General features: G+C 33.9%; 2 protein-coding genes across 3 annotated transcripts; one reads left to right on the top strand and one right to left on the bottom strand.

Annotated features, from left to right (window-relative positions):
* Positions 1-743: 743 nt before the first annotated feature.
* LOC145616529 (pre-mRNA-processing factor 39-1-like) lies at positions 744-10,824 on the top strand. 2 transcript variants are annotated; one of them, XM_081671268.1, is made up of 14 exons: positions 744-937; positions 1,797-2,211; positions 2,507-2,610; positions 3,280-3,509; positions 4,096-4,263; positions 5,799-6,177; positions 6,685-6,828; positions 7,475-7,627; positions 7,721-7,837; positions 8,310-8,390; positions 8,593-8,742; positions 9,724-10,017; positions 10,101-10,208; positions 10,368-10,824. In XM_081671268.1, the coding sequence occupies exons 2-14, from the start codon at positions 1,830-1,832 to the stop codon at positions 10,476-10,478; spliced, it is 2,421 nt and encodes an 806-aa protein (XP_081527394.1). In that variant the 5' UTR covers positions 744-937; positions 1,797-1,829; the 3' UTR covers positions 10,479-10,824. The 2 variants fall into 2 exon arrangements, with proteins under 2 accessions (XP_081527394.1, XP_081527396.1); XM_081671270.1 differs by having other exon boundaries at positions 10,371-10,824.
* A 446-nt stretch (positions 10,825-11,270) lies between these two features.
* LOC145617266 (plasmodesmata-located protein 2-like) lies at positions 11,271-14,955 on the bottom strand. Its single transcript, XM_081671966.1, has 2 exons — positions 14,034-14,955; positions 11,271-11,555 (listed from the first exon to the last, which is right to left on the bottom strand). Exons 1-2 carry the CDS (start codon positions 14,800-14,802, stop codon positions 11,416-11,418), a joined length of 909 nt encoding a protein of 302 aa, XP_081528092.1. The 5' UTR covers positions 14,803-14,955; the 3' UTR covers positions 11,271-11,415.
* Between the last annotated feature and the right edge of the window lie 3,214 nt (positions 14,956-18,169).

Genomic DNA, 18,169 nt, shown 5'->3' on the forward strand with positions numbered 1-18,169 from the left:
AAAGACGAGCAGGGCAAGTGCGCATAACAAAGTAGAATTTTGAAACCCCAGTACAAACACGAAGAAGCAACAACTCACATTGAGGATCATCGAGCTTAGCAACAACATCCATTAGCAATATAATACTTCCTCCGTTTCTTTTTACTAGCAACACAGCCTTGTGGCACGTGTTTTGAGGTCGGGTTTATGTAATATAAACAATTTAATTATTCATTAAAATTTTTACAAATGATACTTTACCCTATTCTAATTTTCGTGTAAAAATTATATTGATAAAATCGCTCATTTACCCTCACTAATCATCTCCTAAAACTGCATGCCTAAAAGGTGTGTTGCAAGTAAAAGAAAACGGAGGAAGTATATGCTTAAAAAAGTATGAAATTTGGCTTTGATAATCATTAGCAATATCATTAGACCTAAAGATGAATTTAAATAGATCGGCCCACCTAAAGTAAATTGTCATTAACACTATCATTAGCTAAATCATATAAAACAAAAAATAAAGAACTGAACTGAACTGAACTGAACTAAACTAAACTAAAATTAAGGTGAACAGAACGGTCGTTCAACTATTTAATGAAAACTTGCTTAAGATGAAATTATTCTTGTGAGTTTTTCTCTTTTTTTACGGGTTCATTATATTTTGTACTTCGGGATTTCGGTTTTTTTTGGGTGCAATGTACTTCGGACTTTAGTACTCGGTAGATGTTTAAGATTTGTACTACTAAAACACCGCACATGTCAATCTTAGCTTAGTTTACGAACTTTAGTCAGATAAAACCTAAAGTACTACATTGAGCAGCCGTTCGGCAATACGCTCAGAAAATACAGAACAACCAACGTGTTCTCTTCATTTTGTTCTCGAACCTACCATACTCTCAATTCGCCATTGAAGCTGCTTCCGAGCTTTCTCTCCTCCATTCAAACAACTTCTGAGGTCAGTTTCTATTAATCACCGAAAATCGATTTCATAAATTAGGGTTTAGTTTCACACTGTCGTTGATTTAATTCTCAATATAGTCTATTTAGGGTTTTTATTAAGTGTATTGATTATTGAACTATTGTGAATTTTTTTCACGCTTTTTAATCATCGAATTTTGACTCCACAATCTAGTGTTAATTGTTAGTGTAGTTGATTTAGGGTTCCTGGATTGTTGAACTATTGGTAATTTTTTTTTTAATTATTGTGAATCGTAAATATCTATTTCAGTATCTAGTGTTTTGAACTATTGATTATGATAATTAAAAGATTATAGCCAGAATTTTTGTTTTATTTTTATATGGATTAATATTTTTAATCATCGAATATTAACTTCACAATCTAGTGTTAATAGTTAAGTTAATTGTCAGTGTAGTTAATTTTTAGGGTTCGTGGATTATTGAACTATTGGTACTCCGTATTTAATTTTAATTACCTAATCATAAATATATCTATTTCACTATCTAGTGTTAGTCGTTGCTTAAATTCAATTTAGCGCTTTTCTAAGGTGGATTATTGAACTATTGGTTGCGATAATTGTGCCAGAATTTTTTTTATTATTACATATTCTTAAGCACAAAGAATTTAATTTGACTACCGAGTTTATTTTAATGGTTGTTAATGTGTTCAGAACCCTTTGATTGTAAGTTAGGACAATACTGCCTTGGCTCAGGGATGAGCCTGACTGCATATTCTATAAACATTAGCGATTTAGTTGATGATTTTGACCCGGTTGTTTGACTTTGACATTTACATGGTGAGATGCTGATGTCTGTATCTTTGTTGCTAACGAAGGATGTTTTTGTTGTCCTTGCAGTATAGCTTAAGTTGACATATAGTAATATCAAGAATGGGTGACAGTGAAGCAGTTGTTTCTCAACCACCTACTGTTATGAGTGATACGTCGAATATTTATCCTTCCAGTGATCCTATGGATGTTAAACTAAGTGCTCCTGATGATGCTGCAATCCCTATGAGCGCTGAAGGTTTAGTGGAAAGTGCTAATTCAGATGCTATGAATTCAGATATTGATCCAACTTCGAAGCCTTCTATTGGAGAAGATGGGAACCCGGCATCTGTAGCAGGTGAAAGCATTTCCATGGAACCGAACCAGGCGGCTGTTTATGATGCAACTGCTAATGGGGTGGTTGATGGTCTTTCAAATGGAAATGCAGCTGGGTCTCATGAGGTGCAAGCAACAACTGTTGAACAGCAGTTTGAGGATGGCTCAGGTATCTTATTTTAATATCAGCTTTCTCTTGTTGAGGGCTGTTTCACGAAGTGCCTGTTCAAGAATCATGGTGTTGCCTATTCATTTTTATGAAGTTATTATGCAAACAATAATAAAGTCAATGATTTGGAAGATTGGGTCATGTTGCTGTTGTAATATAAATAATTAAATATCATGCCTGTTGTGTCAACAGTCTGTAATGTTTATCTTGTATTTTCTGTTGCATAGAGTTGCTTATCTTGTTTTCCTTTTCTCTTTTTGCGATTGGCTAATGAGCTACTCTATTTTTGTTTTAGCTTTATCTGCTGAAGAAGAACGTTTATGGAGCATAGTCAAAACCAATTCTTTAGATTTCAATGTATGGACGTCACTAATTGAAGAAACAGAAAGGGTGGCACAGGTATTATATGTTGCGTTTCTCAGTGGATTTGTGTGGATTTTATTATAACCATTCTTTTATCCAAAATAAAAAAATCAGTTAAATGTATCATGTTGCTCTCTGTTCATGGCGTAACTTGGAAAACTTGTATACAAGTTATAATTGAGTGGTACACAGATTAAGGGGACTGTACAAAATTTTTCTGTATCTAGAAATTCCAGATTTAACTTTCTAAAAAAAGAAAGGTTTGGCACAAGTGAAGCTTGTATACTGTTATTGATGGCAAGGTCTGGCATATTATCACATTATCACATTCTTCTTTTTTAGGCTTCCTATCATGGATATTGGTATTCAGTCTTTAATTTGCTGATGAAAGAGTGTTGGTAAACGTTTTTGTATATGCATTGGTTACAACTTTAAAGTGTATTTCCATGATAGCAATGTGATATAAAAAGGCTTAGAGCTAAGTTGTTTAGCCAACTTTTGCACAATGGGTTAGTTTAAGTGCAAGGGGATAAAGGGCCATTTTTAGTAGCAAGTACATGTTTTATTGCCATCAACCCATCAGTACCCTATTTTGACTCTTGTTTGTGTTTGATGTGTGATATATTTTCATACAGAATATGGTTGTTCAATAATTAGATAGTTTTGACTTATATATTAACATGACCTTCTGGTTTTAATATGCAGGACAATATCTTAAAAATTAGAAAAGTGTATGATGCTTTTCTCGCAGAGTTTCCCTTGTGTTATGGTTATTGGAAGAAGTATGCTGATCATGAAGCGCGATTTGGAGATATTAACAAAGTCGTGGAGGTGTATGAACGAGCCGTTCAAGGGGTGACATATTCTGTTGATATCTGGCTGCATTATTGTGCTTTCACAATTACCACATATGGAGACCCTGACACTGTTAGAAGGTAAATTCCCATTTAGTGGTTTGTGTTATTGCATAGGCCCTCTTGAGTGCTTGGATTTCTGATTGTGGACATGGTCCTTTCTGCTCTCTAACCCTATTTTGGTGTGGCTGCGACAGCGAACTCTTACGTGTATGGTGGAAAGGTTTTGGGAGTTTCACCTCAGATCTTTATAGTTCTGACTTGCAAACTCATAGCAGTGTGTTTTACTTCTTAATATGTTTTCTTATGCCCTGGTCTCCCTCCCAAATACATTTCCTGTCATCTTGTAATCCAATTAGTTCAAAAATGCTGTTCTTGTTAACTTTTACTATTTGAGGAGCATCAATTTTCAAAATGCTGCTGGGGAGATCTCGTGCATTAAATGGCTAAGATAAGATGACCTCCATATCAGAGAAGTAGTTTTTTATACAGGAAGGTAAATTCAGCATATTTGAGCTCTTTGGAAGTGTCCTGTGGTCTTAACTCTTAAGTGCTTTCATCATCGTCCTAAACATTTGGGCTGTTTTCCCAAAGATTAGACTTTTGTAGACAGTGGTTATCGCTATTTTAAGTTTATAAGCACATCATGCTCTCCTTTTTGTTGTAGGCTGTTCGAGCGAGCATTGGCATATGTTGGGACAGATTACCTTTCTTACCCTCTTTGGGATAAGTATATTGAATATGAATATACACAGCAGCAATGGGCACATCTTGCGTCAATATATACGAGGATATTGGAGAATCCCAATCAACAGTTAGATCGCTATTTTACAAGGTTAGTTTTTGTGTTTGTTTCTCTTGGCAGTTATGTAGTTTAAGCTAGTATTTTAATTTTTTTGGAAAGATATGATTGGTTTGCTCAGTGAACATTAAGGCTTTAGCATCTTCTCCTAGTTCTAACCTGTAGGCTGTTTTCATTGTAATGATATGTGAGATTTCATGAACCCAAGTTAGAAAATTGAGAATTGAAGCTTTTGGTACATGGATATTTGGCAATCTGTTTATCCTGCCAGATTTGATGTATCAGTGCTTGAAACTTGAAAGTGAACAAATTGCTGCAAGTACACCACACAAGTCACTCTCCATTTCTAGAAATAATACTGCAGTTGATTATTCTCTATTTCCTACATAGACTATGAACTAGCAATCCTTAATAAATTGAAAGCAAATTCTCCTCTTGCCAAATATCTACTAAGGCTTTGTTTGGTTCATTTGATTTTATCCAAACTTATATTATTTTATCTGTACTAAATTGACATTATATTTAGCACACAAAAATTGTGTGTGAAATTTTATGAAAAAACTTATTTTTATTGAACTTATTTTTAATTGAAATAAAATAAAATAACATGAAACAAATAGGCCTTAATGATACTATGAAGTTGTTGAATTACATGGTTATTTGCTCCAATTGTACATCTAAATGGAAAAAAACTTTGACAAGGGCATTATTGGGGGCAAACTAGATTTACTAAAATTTTGTAATCACCAACTTTTCTTAAAAGTTTGGGTGCAAGGGACAGCAAGTAGATTTTTTCAATCTTTTTCTATCCATGTGAACCCTTGTTTGTTGCTGATAGTCTCTTTGTGATCAAAGCTGGGGGATTTATGTTTGTGATCTTAAAAATGGTGCAATGCTGTGAACTTGTGGCATGTGGCCGAGGCACGACCAGGACTTAAAGAAGGCACGTAGCCGATGCATGACATGGGCATGTGAAAGGAATGACATGACACATTATTGTGTGTGCTGGCAACTAGGGCCACTTTTTTGTTGCAAAAGTCAACATGGCCCAGCATTTCAAAGTACGAAGAATAGGTGAAATTTAGTTTGGGCGCATTAGTCATGGTGTTAAGTGAGAATTTGGGTGTAGGTCATACTAAGGACCCACTTTTGAAATATGTGGCACGACGCATAGCTAGTGGGCTGGGTTAAAACCTCAAGGCATGTAGTCTAGGCATGAAAATCGGCACATCTCCAGATTCTCCACCCATAGCTACGTTTACATTCACCTAACCCCCTTTCCTTGTGCAAGCCTTATTTCTTTCCTTATTTCAGCAGAGTGGTTTGTAACTTTCTATCTTGCTTTTCATGGGTCAAGTCTGTGTCATCCTTTAGAGTGCTGTATAAACAGAATTACAATCCTGGTGACTGGTGCATAGAAGAATTTCAGTTTTCGACTATGTTATGTGGTGTGCTGTAATCTGGCTAGTTTGAGTGTGACAGTGTGTTGAATGATAATGTTATTTCATATATTCAAGCAGTAATTGCTTGTATGATTAAGCCTCTTTGTTTACTTTTCTGAATCACAGTTTCAAGGAGTTAGCTGGCAGCCGACCTCTGGCAGAGCTTAGAACTCCTGAAGAAGCAGCAGCAGCAGCTGCTGCTGCTACCGCTATTGCCACTGCAGATGTTGATGTTCAAGAATCGGACAAGGATGTTAATCCTGATACGATGGAAGAATCTTCTAAACCTGTAAGTTCTGGATTAACAGAAGCTGAAGAGTTGGAGAAGTATATCGCAATTAGAGAAGAGATATATAAGAAAGCTAAGGAGGCCGATTCTAAGATCATTGGTTTTGAAACAGCTATTAGAAGGCCGTACTTTCATGTACGGCCCTTGAATGATGCAGAACTAGAAAATTGGCATAACTATCTGGATTTCATTGAAGTGGAAGGGGACGTCAACAAGGTAACTGGATTTGTTTTGTGTGATCATATCTTGTTTCCTAAATTTACTAGATCTTTAGTTGTCCTCCTTGTTATATATTGACTTACAGTTAAGTAATATCTGCTGCACCGTATGCATTTTTGGCTAAACCGGTTGATGAAGCAACTATTAAAACGGGATATTGTACTGAGACTAAAGCCTGGGCATTCGATTTGGTTTCTATAAGGCTAAGTACTTCAAACCCTCATTGTGAGTCGATGTTCTGGGTTCATGATGTGTTGTCTAATAAGATTTCGTGTTTTTAAAAAATTCCAATGTTATGAATGCAGGTATCTTCTTATCCTAACCATGTATCTGTCAGGCATGGAGGGTCCCTCCTTTGATATTGAGGGGCCTCCTTATTTCAACCAATGGAGTATTCCTTATGCGCATCTCTTTCTTGATTCTATATTTTCTCTTTATTGTGTGTACTTTGGATATGTTTGTTGTATGTTGCATTGTTTGATGTGTTGCTATTTTGCAAGTCAGATCTTCAAGCTATATGAAAGATGCCTTGTAGCATGTGCTAATTATCCCGAGTTTTGGATACGATACATTATGTTTATGGAAGGAAGTGGAAGCATTGATCTTGCCGATAACGCACTTGCTCGCGCTACCCAAGTTTTTGTGAAGGTAATAGAATTTGTTTGTCGTTAGTTTAAATCCTGTGCGTAGCCTAATGCTTGTTCATGTATTGATGTTAATCATACATGGTTATCCTTGAAGCTCATAGTGATTCCGATTTTTGGACAAGTTCTCTCTTTGTAGATGATAATCTCAGTTCACAGACATTTATGCACATGGCCATTGTAGATAGGTTTGGATTATAGTCATGACTCTTAATGCTCTGTCCACAATATTAAGTGTCAAAAGATAGGTGGGTATACAGACTTATAATGCCAGGAGACAGAGTTTGTGTGTAGTTTGTGAGCTGGTAGTTAATTTGTTTGTGTCAGATACAATGTTTATATTTACTGAAACCAGTAGTTAAAATAAAAAGCTAGATCTGCGTCACAGCTGTCATATTTTTGTATTTCAGTGAAGTAAAGGATTGTTCAAATAGGGAGAATAAATGGATGATTCTATTATTTTTTTAATTTGCTTGCTTGGCTCATTAGTTAATTTATAGTTCATCTCCATACTCCAATTTTGTCATATATTCAAATGGTGTATGACCACATACACATGTCTTGTAAGGATTAAGTTACATCATTGATGCAATTTTACTTCAAGATGTTAAGTAGTTTTTTTTTTTTTGGAATATTTTAATTTGTTTCAGAGGCAACCTGAAATTCACCTTTTTGCTGCTCGCATCAAAGAGCAACGTGGTGATGTTCCCGGAGCTCGTGGTGCCTATCATCTTGTGCATACTGAGATCTCTCCTGGTCTTTTGGAGGCCACCATTGAACATGCAAACATGGAACGGAGGCTGGTATAAATTTGTTAAAGGTGTTTGGCTTATATTTTTATAATCATTGCTCATTATATAGATGCTCTCTAATCGTTGCTTTCTTCCAATCATCAGGGAAATATGGAAGACGCTTTCTCATTATATGAACAAGCTATTGCTATTGAGAAAGGAAAAGAACATTCTCAATCCTTACCAATGCTATTTGCCCAGTATTCTCGGTTTGTTTATTTGGTAGGTTTCACGTTGTCTTAAAACTCGTGCTGGCTTAATTTTGTATCAATGTTACATAGTAATGTGGTTCTATTCTTTACGCCATACGGGATATATTTGGGACACGTGGTTCTACAAATTGGTTGTAGTCGTCATAGACAACTGTTTGATTTACATCTGGTTGTACATGTAGTATTTTTTTTTTCAAGGTAGTTTGGATTGTGATCCCTCATAAGATTGTTGGCAATCATAATCAGCTTATTAGATTACAATCTTATAATCCTACAAGCTCCTAGATGTATGTAATGTTACTGAAGATCAACATTAACCTGACATCATATCCTTAATTGTGATTGTGATTGTGATTGTTAATATGAGTATATCTACATGAACTTCTGAACCGCCATCTCCTGTATTTATTTACTGAGGTAATGCTGTGTTGTGTTGAGTTCCTTAATGGGCTAACAGTGTCTTTATCTTGCTTTGTTTGCAGGTTTATGGAAATGCAGAAAAAGCTCGAGATATTCTTGTTGGAGCTCTTGATCATGTCCAATTGTCAAAGCCACTTTTGGAGGTACATTTTATTGATATTTGAAAACATCCTGCTGTTCAGACACCTATAAGAATACATATAAAAATAAATCATATACTTAGCGGAGTCCTAAATGCCTTATATTGTTTTTAAAGAAGAGATATTCTTGCTTTTCAGACTGAAGTTGAGACAGGAAAAGAGGGATTCTTTTGCTGCTCTTAAAAAAGTTGTTTCCATCATGCAGGCATTAATACATTTGGAATCTATCCAGTCACTCCCAAAACAAATTGATTATATGGATTCTTTGGTTGATAAGTACCTGACTTCAGCACATGATAGTTCTGATGCTGCCAGTATACTTGAAAGAGAAGAATTATCAAGCATATATATGGAGGTAACTACTAGTTTTATTATTTTCTCAAAGTTTTTTTTTTTATTTTATTTTTTCTATTTGTTTCTATTTTTAGCTGAAGTGACCAAGCCTGTAATTGTATAGACTTCTGTTCGTCTGGTGTCCCACTATTGTTTTTTTTTCGGAGTTAGGATACCAACTATTATTTGTGTTAGACTTATACCACTCTCTTTTGCCACTCCCTTAAACTTTCTATGGTCATTCTTGCCTTGAAGAATCTGAAGAGCAAAATGACTTAGCAAGTTAGCAGTCAATGCACATCTCAGTGATTTGTTAGCAGTCAATGCACATCTCAGTCTACGGTCAGTGCCTTGAGAAACACCTGATAGTGCTAGAAAACAATGTTGTCCTCTCTTTGATGAGGAGATTAGGAGAATAACTGGATTGCAGATAGCTCTTTTATTTTTTTTTTTTATTTTTTTTTTTTTGGGGGGGGGGGGGGGGGGGGGGGTGTGTGTGTGGGGGGGGGGGTGTAAAATGAAACATTGTACATAACAAGGGGTTGTTTGTGCTTATGAGATGTGCGAATTGATAGCTTGATTCTCCTTATAATTTGAAGTGGAGTTGAATTTATTTTTAGGTGTTATCAGTCATTACTTTATTAAGGTTGTCCTCTTTTTGTTAAGGAGAAAAATTGCATAGCAGACAGCTTGTACCTTTTTTCAATAATAATGTACATAACAAGGGATGGTTCATGCCTGAGATGTGCTAATTGATGGGGTCCTATTAACTTGAAAAGGATTTGACTATCTTAATTACCGAGAGGTGATGAGGATCAAAATTTTGCACATTCCACTTCCTCAAATTATAATAGTAGAAATTATGGAGATAAGCAATGAAAAGAAATCCTCTTTTAGGGTTAACTAATGGAGTTTATTCTGGAACTGAATTCTGTGGCTATGTCAAAATTTCAATTAAGTCACTGTCGATATTTGATGTTGTATTTTGTAAATGAATCTGCAGTTTCTGGATCTGTTTGGTGATGTACAATCCTTAAAGAAGGCTAAAGATCGGCATGCTAAACTGTTCTTGCGCCACAGAAGACCATCAGAGTCGAGAAAGCGTAGTGCTGATGATTTCTTAACTTCAGACAAAGCAAAGCTTGCAAAATCATACTCTGGTGTACCCTCAACAGCCCCAGCAACATATCCAGCTGCTCAAACTCAATGGGCAGCAGGTTATGGAACGCAAGCTCAACCATGGCCACAAGCTGCTCAGACTGCAGGACAACCATATAGTTCCACTTACCCCCAACAGGTATGTCTTTGCTCATAAGCTATGCAAGACATGAGTGCTTTTTTTTATACATAATGATATGATTCTTTGAAAATTTGTGTTAGGCTGCATATAGTGGATACTATGGTAACAGCTACGCCCCTCAACCAGTCCCTGCATCAGCACCTCAAACTGCTGCATATGGTGCCTACCCATCAACTTATCCAGCACAGGTATACGAGAGATTATAATGTCTTTAGTAGAGAATGGAATAAATTTTGTTGATGATGAATGGCTGAAATCTGAATTAGATATTTGCCGTTATATTCAACCCTGCTGTACGTCTACTTGTAGCAAACATATCTCAACTATGTGAATTGATGTTTTCTTAGCAGGCTTACCCTCAACAACCATATGTGGCACCAGTGGCACCAGTAGCTGCAGCTGCTGCCCCAGCTCAACCTGGTGCTGTTCCTCAAGCATATTATGGTACTTACTATTGAGATGGTCAGGTTAATTCTCTCGTGATTTGTATGTCCGGCTGCTTTATCGTCCCACTGGTTTCAGCATATTTGGCTGCGAGATTTTTCTGTTGCTCTCAACCGCTGGTGGCACTTGGGAGAAGATGTTCTTTTTGGGAGGGTAGGATTAGGATATCTTGTGAATGATGTCAATTTTTACAATTTACAGAGTACAAGAGTGTAGAAAGAACATATGCCAGTTCCTTGGTTTTTTTTTTTGGTGTTCTCAGCATTTTTTAGGCTAGGATGAGTAGGTTAGCAGAACAGTGTCTGACTATCGCTTGTATTGTTTTTATTTTTGTTTCTAATGCCTATACTAATTGCGAAATTGATAATCTGTTAGTTTCTTAACATCTTGGTCAAATTTTGATTTAGCCATAACAGTTGGTGATTTTTGGAAGAATGATTGAAATAATGTGCCTCTAATCATGCATTAAGTTGATCGCCAGTGCCTTACTGCATCGGTTTTTTTTTTAAGGCACCTTCCTGGATGGCCTATCTGCTTGAGTGTGTGAAGCGTGATGCTTGATGCTTGATTGTTTGCTTATGCCTGGTCTTTTGGATTGCGTGTAATGATATAAAGATACTCCCTTGACTATTCTAATGCATCACTAGAGTCACTTTGGTTTGCACAATTACTAAAGACAACTTTGCAGCACTATTAGATATCTTTAATCGTATCATCATGTACAAGCAATATCTTTAATTAGCTATTGTTACTGTTTTCTAATCCAGTTTGCAGCTAATATATCGGTTGACTAGACAACTTCGGGATAATTAATTGAAAATATTAGATAATTTTTGGGACATTTTTCCAAAAAGTTAATGTTTATCCATAAGTCTTCATCAGAAATTTGCAGAACTAAGAAAATCTAAGCAAAATTAATGGTCTATATACATAAAAATGATATTAATACGATCATCCACCATAATGATGATATTTGGTAGTTTTTTTCTTCAACACAGATTTGGTAAACAGCAGAATAACAACCACAAAACCTGCTGCTGCTGTACCTCCCACCACTATGGCCACTGTTTTTGCTGTGCCGTGCCTTGTCCCTGAAAATATTTACGCACATTAATTGAAATTAAAGAAAATTACATCTAAAAATATTGGAAGCCGTTTTTATTTGGCCAATCATAAAACATACTCAAATCGGCTTAAGTCTTGCTGTGGTTAAATATCAAAAATAATTGTTGCAACATCTTATACGAAGTATTTATTCATTTGTTTAAATACGGAGTAGTTTTTACCATCAGTATTATTTTTGTTATTTATTATATCAACATTAATAGGCTAACACTAACTTTACCGTGTCACGGAATTTATTTCGTCATTGTTGTAAGTGTTACTCCATTCATTTACGGGCGTTGATTATAGGCTTAAAAGTCCATATTCAACAACAACAACAACAACAACAACAACAACAACAAAGAAAATTTATTTACCAAAAATTGGCTTTAAAACCAATTTCACAATTTGGCTGCCATAATTGTAAATGGCTCATTGGCTATTACATTAAAAAAAAAAAAAAAAAAAAAATTGTCAAGATCCTTGGATTGCTTAATTCCTAATCAACCACTCAAAACCATTTTCCCAACAAAAATATCTGAAATTAAAAGTTGGAAAAGATACTCAAAATTAGGACTATGACACCAAGATATACTCAACGGCTATAATTATTTATTGCAATGGACAGATTATCCTAATTAAGTTAGATGTATAATGGATCCTCTTTTCTCCATATCAAAGACAAGTACTTGTATACAATTGGAACCTACGATTGTGCTCTTCACTTTTTTGCATCTAAAAGTATTTTCCTCCCGCTTACCCACCCAACTTTAACATGCATTATTTTAAAAAATTGAATCATCGACTCTATCCGTTCTATAAGATCTTCCTACTCATCATTTTTCAAAGTTTTTAGAATTTAACTACATAAATAGAGTAGTAATTGGAAGATGAAAAATGATGATGATAATGATGAATACATGTTTGATGATTCTCTCTTATTACCGAACCATCTTGTTATAGAAATGAAATCAAAAGAAGTACGAAGTATTAATTTAGTCTTGCGTGGACCTGGTTCACAATAATATTATTGTGGACCCGAGGTTTATACACACGCAACTGACATTATATCGAACATAGTGACCTTTATTTTTAACATAGTAACCTTATTTTTAACATAGTAACCTTTATTAAAAGTTGTATAATGTTTAATACAATTATGAACTTGAAGTACGACGTTATGACCCTTATTTTAACATAGTGACCTTTATTATTAATATTGATCTTATAAAATATTTTATTAAAAAAAATAACCTCTTATAGCCTATATATTACCAAAATGACTTTTATTTTCAACATAGTGACCTTTATTTTATTATAGTGACTTTTTTTTTATATTAATAAAACAACCATAGGTTCTCTAATGTTAGTGGTCCACAATAAATTAGTGTGAACCAAGTCCATTTAAGAATTTGTATCAAAATGTTCCCTTCAAGCGAGTATATTTAAGATTAACTTGTTTTCTTATGATACTCCTCTAAATCCTCAAACTCCAATCAATATATATTATCACAAGTTTATAATGGAAAAAATTATTATGGAGTACATTACTCGTGCACACTTTCTCCAATCCCATGACACATATCTTATCTTAATATTTGTATACAAACATAACAATCACTTTCTCTTCTAGTCCATTAGTGGTTTATTAATTCGAATATGCATTTCTGCTCTATATATATATATATATATTTTGAAAGATATTCTTTATTAATACTACGTGCCAACGAAATACTATTTCCAAGCACCCTAAAACAATTGACATACAAAATGATACAAGTGATACAACTACATCTTCTACAAGAGTAATATAATTGTCACGTCCTTATTTATTTGTACTGTTGTAAATAATTGAGTCTAACTTTAAAAATGTTGACCATAAACTCCATTAATTTATAAGAAATTAAGAGATAATATAGTCATGTATGTGTTTTGGAAATCGTGAAAAATCAAGTGGGTAAACAACCGGTATAGTTGTACATAGAGTGGGAGTTAAAGGTATATTCTAATGTCAAAAGTTGAGAACTACTCTCAAGCATCCTAAAACAATATGGTATATACACAACAATATGTCTATATGCAATACTCCGTAACAATCAATTGTTAGTAGGGGTAAGAGAAAAACCAGGGTACTTGAAATTGGAATTAGAGCTTGTTAGAAACTACATGTTTCGAGTAGTAAAGTTACTCCATCCATTCTAGTGATACATTGAATTTTTTTTTCACTATTCATATATTCACTTTGACTATAAATTTTTTTGTTATGACAATATATTTTATCATAAAATATGTTGTTAGATAAATTATTAATATTAAAAGTTCATTTAAAAATAAATTTCTTTTTGACGGGAAAAATAAATTTCATTAACATCTACTTATGTAAAAATAAGGTCAATATAATGCATTCACGTGTGTTTAAAGTTTGACTGTGTCAGCCGTTATGGATAGAGAGAGTAACAAGATACCTGGTGAGGAAGCCTTCTCGCCATCCACCCCATTAGGATAGTAGGTATAACTGATATAACACTGATTCAAATACACTTGACCAGAAACAGCATCACCACACTCTGCTTTCACTCTTTCTAACCCTGTTTTCACACACTCCCCACATTCACTCCCCACCAAATCACCCTCACACTGACCCAACACATACACTGACTCATAACTCGCCGCCTTAAACCCACCACCATTCACCACCCCACTCTCCACCTGCTCAAACGCCCCATCCCTCCTTCCTTCGAACCCGATACCGCTTCCGATATCGCCTTTCTTGCAGTATTTATACAGCAGTTCAGTACTTGATACTTGCTTAAACCCAACAATTTCATACCTCATGTAACACCCAATTAGCTGAATTCTTACTGCAATTGAGGTACTTCCACAGTATTTACTTGCTAATTTTGGGAATTGGCTTACACAATTGTAACAATCAACTGAATTTAGGTCTCCCCTGCATTGGTATAGCCCAAAAATGGCGGATTCTGTGTCATCTCCTGCTGTTGTTTTGCTGAAATTGGTTTTTTCTGATTGAGGGATGAGTGAATTGAAAAGGGTTTTTAGAGATTGAGTGTATGATTGAGATGGGTCTGGAAATTTTTGGTCTGCACATCCTTTGTATACCAATTTTGTGTAGTCATTTGAAGCAGAGGAAAAACAGGGGAAGAGAGAGAAAAGCAGAAGAAAAGAGAGAATTTGGGGTTGTAGGATTGAAATTTTGGTACCCATTTTAGTCATTTTCTTGGGATTTTTGAAAAATTTATTGGGTATGTTTCAATTTATGGTTGGGTTTTTTTTGGTGGGGATTAAAGTGGGTCTATTTTTCTGGGGTGTTCTTTATAATTTGGGATTGTTTTTTTAATTTTTTGGGTGAGTGGTATGTTCTTTTTGGGTTTTTGTGTTCTTGCTTTATTACAGAATTTATGGTTTGAACACTCAATGAGGTTTTTGGTTTTGATTTTGATTTGTCTATAATCACTGCTTTACGCGTTTAAGTACAGTTTGCAATCATTAATCACATACTTAATGAAGGTATTAGTTTAAGGGTTTTGCTATTCTTTTGGCCACCTTTGGTTGACCGGATCATGGTACCAAGTTTAGAGAATGATAATGAATTTAAATGCAATTTAACTTGAGAAATCGTAAATTAAACTAGAGTTCTTAAAATAACAATAGCAATGTGAAATACATGAGAACTTTTGAACAAATTTATGCTTAAAATTATCATTATTATCGCTATTCGCTATATCACCCACCAAACAGATTATGTTTGTTAGAGTTATGACTAAGGGTCTGTTCACTTTAGCTTAATTTTAGTTCAGTTCACTTTAGCTCTAATCATTTCAGTTCAGCTCCAATCAGTTCAGTTCAGTTCAACTCCTAATTTCCTTCTCTTATAAAATATTCATTTAAGCTCTATTAAGTTCAGTTTAGTTAAACTCCAATCAATTCAGTTCAGCTCCAATCAGTTCAGTTCAGCTCAGCTCAGTAAATGTTAACAAACCCTAAACATTCAATATATTTCTCAAAATGATTTGAAATTAAGTTGGAAATTTATTACGAATTTACGTGTTATTTGGTGTTATGATTTTTTTTTAATTCACTCCTATAAAGGTCCATAAAAATTTAAATTAATAAGTATAAAACACGGTAATTATTTTAATTAAGAAAACCCTCTTACTAAGGATGATCAATTTGTAATGGCTTACTTAGTTTTGTGTTCCTTCCTTAATACGAAGTAATTATTAGAAACTTTGTTTCATTGAATTTTAGTGAATTTTTAGGTTATGTAAGTTTTCAGACACTTATAATTGTGTTGTCTAACTTTTTGTTACTAGAGAGCTTTATCTTTTTTGAAAACTCTCTTTACCTTTGTTCTTGAAAGGAGCTTGATGATGTTGAGTATTGTACTATTGAATGAATGAATGAATGAATAATTTGGTTTGATATCTATAAAGCTAATAATCAAGTTTCCAATTTGTGCATGTCACAACTCACAAGTCACAAATGTGGGCTCTGACTCTAATACTTCTTCGCTAAGTTATGATAATTCCATATTATGCTTTTCAAATCTCCATATATTTGATTTATCCTAACACTATACAGGTTACATAGCATGTTGTTATGTAATAATGTTTACCTCGTCTTCTCAAGTATGGTCGATATGGGATATAAAGATTTATAAGAATTAAGAATCAGAAGGTTTTGTGTGAGATCGGACTCACGTGAGACCGGGCTCAATAACAAAAGTCCAATAAAAAGGCGCGGGCTAACTAAACCCGATCGCGAGACCCACAACACCAAAAACATGATAGTGGACTCACGTGAGTCCGTCTCACCCAAAACTTTACCATTAAGAATAGTATGATAATCAATGGTAGAATCACTAGAACTAATAGAGGATGACGTGTAAATTAAAACTGGCATATAATGAATTACGGAGTATCTATTAACCTATATTAAAAGCAAATTCTTTCATGACACTTGTCATTACCTTGAAAAACTTCCTTGCTTTTTCGCTTATTTTTTAATAATTTTTTTTTCTTTTTTTTTTTTTGCAAAATCTCTAAGTAAACTATTTATACCTTGTGATTTTTTTTTTTCCAATTTGACAATAATCATATTCCATATATACCCAAATGAATATTTCTACATATATTATACGAAGTATATAATTTATGTAGTATACATACATATTTGCCCTTTAGATAATTAAATAATTTTATGATTTAGATCAATTTTTATGAAACAATAATGACATTGTATAAATCACATGTAGGATGAAAAAGTACCACTACATGCATAGTAGTACACAAAAGTACTATTAAGACAACTTAGGGTCTGTTCATATTTACTGAACTAAGCTGAACTGAACCGATTGGAGCTTAACTGAAGTGAACTGAGCTGAAACGATTATTTTACGAGAGAGGGAAATTAAGAGCTGAACTAAACTGAACTGAACTAAACTGAATAATGAAACTAAACTGAACTGAAATTAAGTAAATGTGAACAAGCCCTTATACTTTAATGGTACATTATAAATGCATAATGGTACATTATAGATTTATATTGTACCATTGTAGAGTCAGTTTTCTTCTAGAAGCTTGCCAAATTTATATTTTTGCCCTCTTAAATGCTTGTAAATGCATAACAATACAACTATACGTTGAGATGCACTATGAGAACTTAGCTTTTGATTTGAAATGATTAAATATATTTGTATGGAATTTTGGATGCAAACATGAAAGTATGATTAACTGATTTAGTTACTATAGTCTATAGATCATGTATTGATTTTATTAAAAGGTTTGTATTAGAAGTAAATTAAAGGTAAGTAGTATTAATTTGGAGAATTATCATCTCATGATCATTATTGGTTTATCATTACTCATACATGAAGTTTTAATATGAATTAAGTACAAGAGTTTGGTTATGTCGATATGGTAATGTTTGTTGATTTGTTCGACATTTGGATTTAAATTAATTGAAGGAATATCTTTTTTTTTTTTTTTGAAAAAATTGAAGGAATATTTAATTTAGGGTCAATATAATATGTGTTAAGTGATCGATATTGTCCTAACTAAAGATAAAACGAGTATTATGTGATTTTTATGCTGTGCGTTGCATTATTTCTGTTAATAAGTTAACTATTATTTAAACTACTAATCACGTAAAGTGAAAGAAGAATAATCAATAAAATTGAATGAGTTATTGAGTGTATTACTAAAGTACTGACAATTATGGAGTCATCAATTAGTCTTCCTTCTACTATTATATTACTTTGGTGAAATTTTGTTTCTATGATGTTAGAAATTTCTTGGTTTGGATAACCTCATACGTTGTATATTGCTTTCTTCAAAAATTAAATTTAATTGTATTAATCATTTAGTTATGAATTTGGTTAATATGAGAGTCTATTGGAGTGGACTTGTGCATGACGTTTTACTTGTACTATTATTAATAGTGGCATGCTAGGATTTTAAATACTACGTATATTATTGTCTTTGTAGCCTATATGTACTTATTAGTGTTGCTTATTACATTATTTTTTGTATGTCAATCATGACCTATTCTACAATGAACTTTTAATGAACCACCTTCACTC

Source organism: Chenopodium album, chromosome 26 (genome assembly GCF_948465745.1).
Source record: "Chenopodium album chromosome 26, dcCheAlbu1.1, whole genome shotgun sequence".
Classification (NCBI taxonomy): Eukaryota; Viridiplantae; Streptophyta; class Magnoliopsida; order Caryophyllales; family Amaranthaceae; genus Chenopodium; species Chenopodium album.